The sequence below is a fragment of the Tigriopus californicus genome, chromosome 9 (genome assembly GCF_007210705.1).
Source record: "Tigriopus californicus strain San Diego chromosome 9, Tcal_SD_v2.1, whole genome shotgun sequence".
Taxonomy (NCBI): Eukaryota; Metazoa; Arthropoda; class Copepoda; order Harpacticoida; family Harpacticidae; genus Tigriopus; species Tigriopus californicus.
Window position 1 is genome coordinate 7,505,155 of NC_081448.1, and position 3,482 is coordinate 7,508,636.

Below are 3,482 nucleotides of genomic sequence, written 5' to 3' on the forward strand. Positions count from 1 at the left end.
CAAAGATACTTGATTTTTCTCGAGGTAAAAGAGTTGGACAAAGCGGCGTTCAAATTCCAACAGATCAACTCAACTCTGTCAAAACTCGCAGATTCTGGACATCAGACCTGCACAAAGGCTGCAAGGCATACTTAGCCTCAGTGTTGTNGACTTTTGGCCGAACGGAACCAGCTCTCTGGAAGACGGGGGTTGTACCTAGGAATCTTCACAGAGACGGCCATTACGGGTTCAGTCGTTTCAAAGGCAGAATCGGGGTTTTGGGTGGCCATGATGATCAAAACGTAGCTTAAGACGCTGACGAAATGAAGGAAGTTGACAGGGCAGGCGCCTAGACTGTCGGGTCAGGTAGTATTCGTAAGTCGGGGTCACCAATGAAGTGTCTCGCTCTGGGTTCTACTATAGACTGACGTTTATTCACGTAGATGACCAGGGTTACCACATATGTATGAACATGTCTGGGTAGAAACATCAGTCCATGCCATTCAGACTAATGATCATAAATGTAATTTTTATTTATCATTTTTAGGCTTAAGTGGTGTTCAAAGTGGGGGCACCACAAACTTGATAGCTTGTGAGGTCTTGAAAGGAAGCGGCAAGAGAGTGAAATGGAATTGGGAACGAAATCCAAATGAGCTGAAATCCTTATGTTCTGGCCTTGGAAATATCGCTATACCCATTTCTATTTCTCTTCAATGCATCCAATTGCAATGGTAAGTTGAAATACTATTGATAGGATCAATCAAATCTAAAACTCTGGCTTGTGATGTGATTGAAATTGAAATAACAATTGCGTAATTTCAGCTCCATTACCCAGTAATTGATTGTATTTGAACAGGTGTCCAATAAAAAACATAAGACAGCTCGAACGAACTGAGGAAGAGACACGGTAGATTGCTAAATAAACTGCTTGTAACGTGCCTTGAACGCAATTTCTTTTCTCGACATGAAGTGACCTGGGTCCTCGAAAAAAAGTTGACTTTTTGGCAGAAATGATATTTCTGTTTAGAATTGAGAAAATGTGGGGAAAAGTTGTAAAAATATGGGAAATAATTGTATAATGTGGGAAAAAGTTGTGAAAATATGAAAAAAAGTTGCGAAAAATAGGCAGGAATTATGGGAAATGCAAAAAGAGGTGTTATTATACAAAAAAAAATCTTACAGGGGGAAAAGGTTGTTTTTGGCCTCTTTTAGCCTCTATGTTGTATTTTTAGGTGTTTAAAAACTGTAGGCACACAACTGCAATACTCTGTTATCTATTGAGTTTCCTTATTATATTTACAAGACATTAACGTTTTTACTCGCAACGTTTGACACTAGGACACGTTTTGAATTGATGCAGATGTTATGGTTGTATGTATGTATGTATGTACAGGGTATTTCAGTTGGAGAGTACTTTTGGGTCTCATTTGAAACGTTGAGTTATCAGCTTTCCAATCTTACCGTTTTCAGAAAATAATGTTAACAAATAACAATGTAGGATAAGAAAAGGTTTGTCGTGCTCGAACTTGCATGGTCCCGCTGCCATCACAAAGGCCCTTGGGTACCCCAGGAGCACCGTGTATGACGTCTACAAGAGATGGAGAGAGGAGGGAATGACCAAGAGAAAGCCTCATCCACCCAGAAGTGACAAGAAGAGGACGCCCAAATGTGTACCTCAAAAAGTCCATCAAGGCCAGTCCAGGGACTCCAATGTCGACTCTCGCAAAGAATCGTAATGTGAGCATCTCCATGGTCAACCGGGCCATCAAAAAAGACCTGAAGATGTCCAATTACAAGCTTTACTCTGGCCATATCCTAACTGACGCCATGAAGGAGAAGAGGACCTTGAATGGGACAAAACTGTTGAGACACGGCAGAACAATGGTCTTCTTCAGCGACGAGAAGATTCTGCGTTCTGCGTTCTCTGCGTAAGGACGTGCCTGAAACCGCTCCTCAGACACTTGCACTTTTCCTGGATGTGTTATATCTCTTGTTGGAAAAAGTAAAGTGGTGTGCCAGTTTGCCGGTTTTTGACAAAGAATGGAAGCAAGGGATCCAGCTCCACCTGACAGGCCTTCGTCGCTTGGAAGCGGGGTTTCCCGAGCTGAACCGGAAAGAGTTGGCTTACGAACTTATGCTAACGTTACAAAGAAGAAATTTCCATCGCTGGTCGTGGATTTCTCTTGTAACATCGATGGCAAGAGGCTAACCTCTCAGGAGGTATCTGATTTCATATTTGACGACATGAAGTTGCATCCTCGAGATATATCTCGTATCATCGGAATTGGAAGGCCGTCAAATGTCATTAATATCGTCACCAAATCGGAGGTTATCGTTCGGGAGAGATTCGGCGACAACGTTGAGTTCACCAGATCTTACGGAGATCAAGTTTGGAAGTGTTGTATCAGGGGTGGTGGAATACGAAAATCAACCCTTCGGTTCTTCCATGTGCCCGTTGAAGTGACGGAATCGGACTTACTGGGAGCGATAGGGCCTTTTGCTTCGCCAATGTCTGACGTGGTGGAAGATAAATTCGGAAAAGATAGCAATCTCAGATTGTTGGGCATTGGAAAGTTCAGGTCAAGATTATTGGTGAGATTCCGGAGTTTGTACAAGTAGATAAGTGGAAGATCCGTGTGTGGCACAAGGATCAGACCAGGAAATGTTACGGCTGCGGTGAAACAACCCATCTGAAGGCATCTTGCCCATTGGTGACTTCTGCGGATTGTATAGTAAACAAGACAAGTGCTCCACCGTCTGACGAATCCCCTATCTATGTGCAAGAAAACCTGAATAGTTTGGCGCTCTCGTTGAGGAAGGAGATCTTCGAAAGTGGAACCAAAGACCAAGAGAGGAGTGACAAAGAGAATGAGAAACTTACAGAAAAAACTCGCGGAAATGAATCTTCTGATTTAATGCCAGCGGGTGATACTCAAGATATAATGATCTCGGAAACTGAAATGACATGCATGAGAGGAGCTACAAATCCGTCTCACTTGAAGCGGAAAAATCCAGAAACATCTTCATCTCCAATTCTGAAAAATGCAACTCTCTCGCGTAAGAAAACGGGATTTGAAATTGAGAGGAGTCGTCAGGATTTGACTTTGGCATCACCACCACTTACACGAAGCCGAGCAGGCTCCCACTCTTAAGCCCAAAGTTTCATGACCCTCAAACTGCAATATTTGAACGCAAGAAGCATAGTGAATAAGTTTGTGGACATTCAGATTTTATTATCTAGCCAATTACCGGACTTGCTTCTCGTTACAGAGACTTGGCTTCATGCCAACGTCTCGGATAGTGAGCTTAGGTTCTCTGGCTATCATGTGATTTCAAGGAAGGATAGAGAAGATACCAGGCATGGACGTGGTGGAGGCACTCTAGTTCTCGTCAAGGATGGGCTATTGTGTTCTGTCTTGAGTGTTGATCATCCTGGAGTTTGCGGGCTGCGTGTTGAATCCTTGGACATTTTCTGCGTTTACCTCTCCCCCGGGGCAAAAGCG

At 43.3% G+C, this 3,482-nt stretch overlaps 1 protein-coding gene across 1 annotated transcript in view; it reads left to right on the forward strand.

The window, feature by feature from the left end:
* Positions 1-3,482, forward strand: part of LOC131886765 (L-gulonolactone oxidase-like) — a 19,159-nt gene that overhangs the window by 7,758 nt on the left and 7,919 nt on the right. The window contains exon 5 of the mRNA XM_059235163.1: positions 527-710. Coding sequence (XP_059091146.1) covers positions 527-710 — 184 coding nt within the window. The remainder of the gene's footprint in view (positions 1-526; positions 711-3,482) is intronic.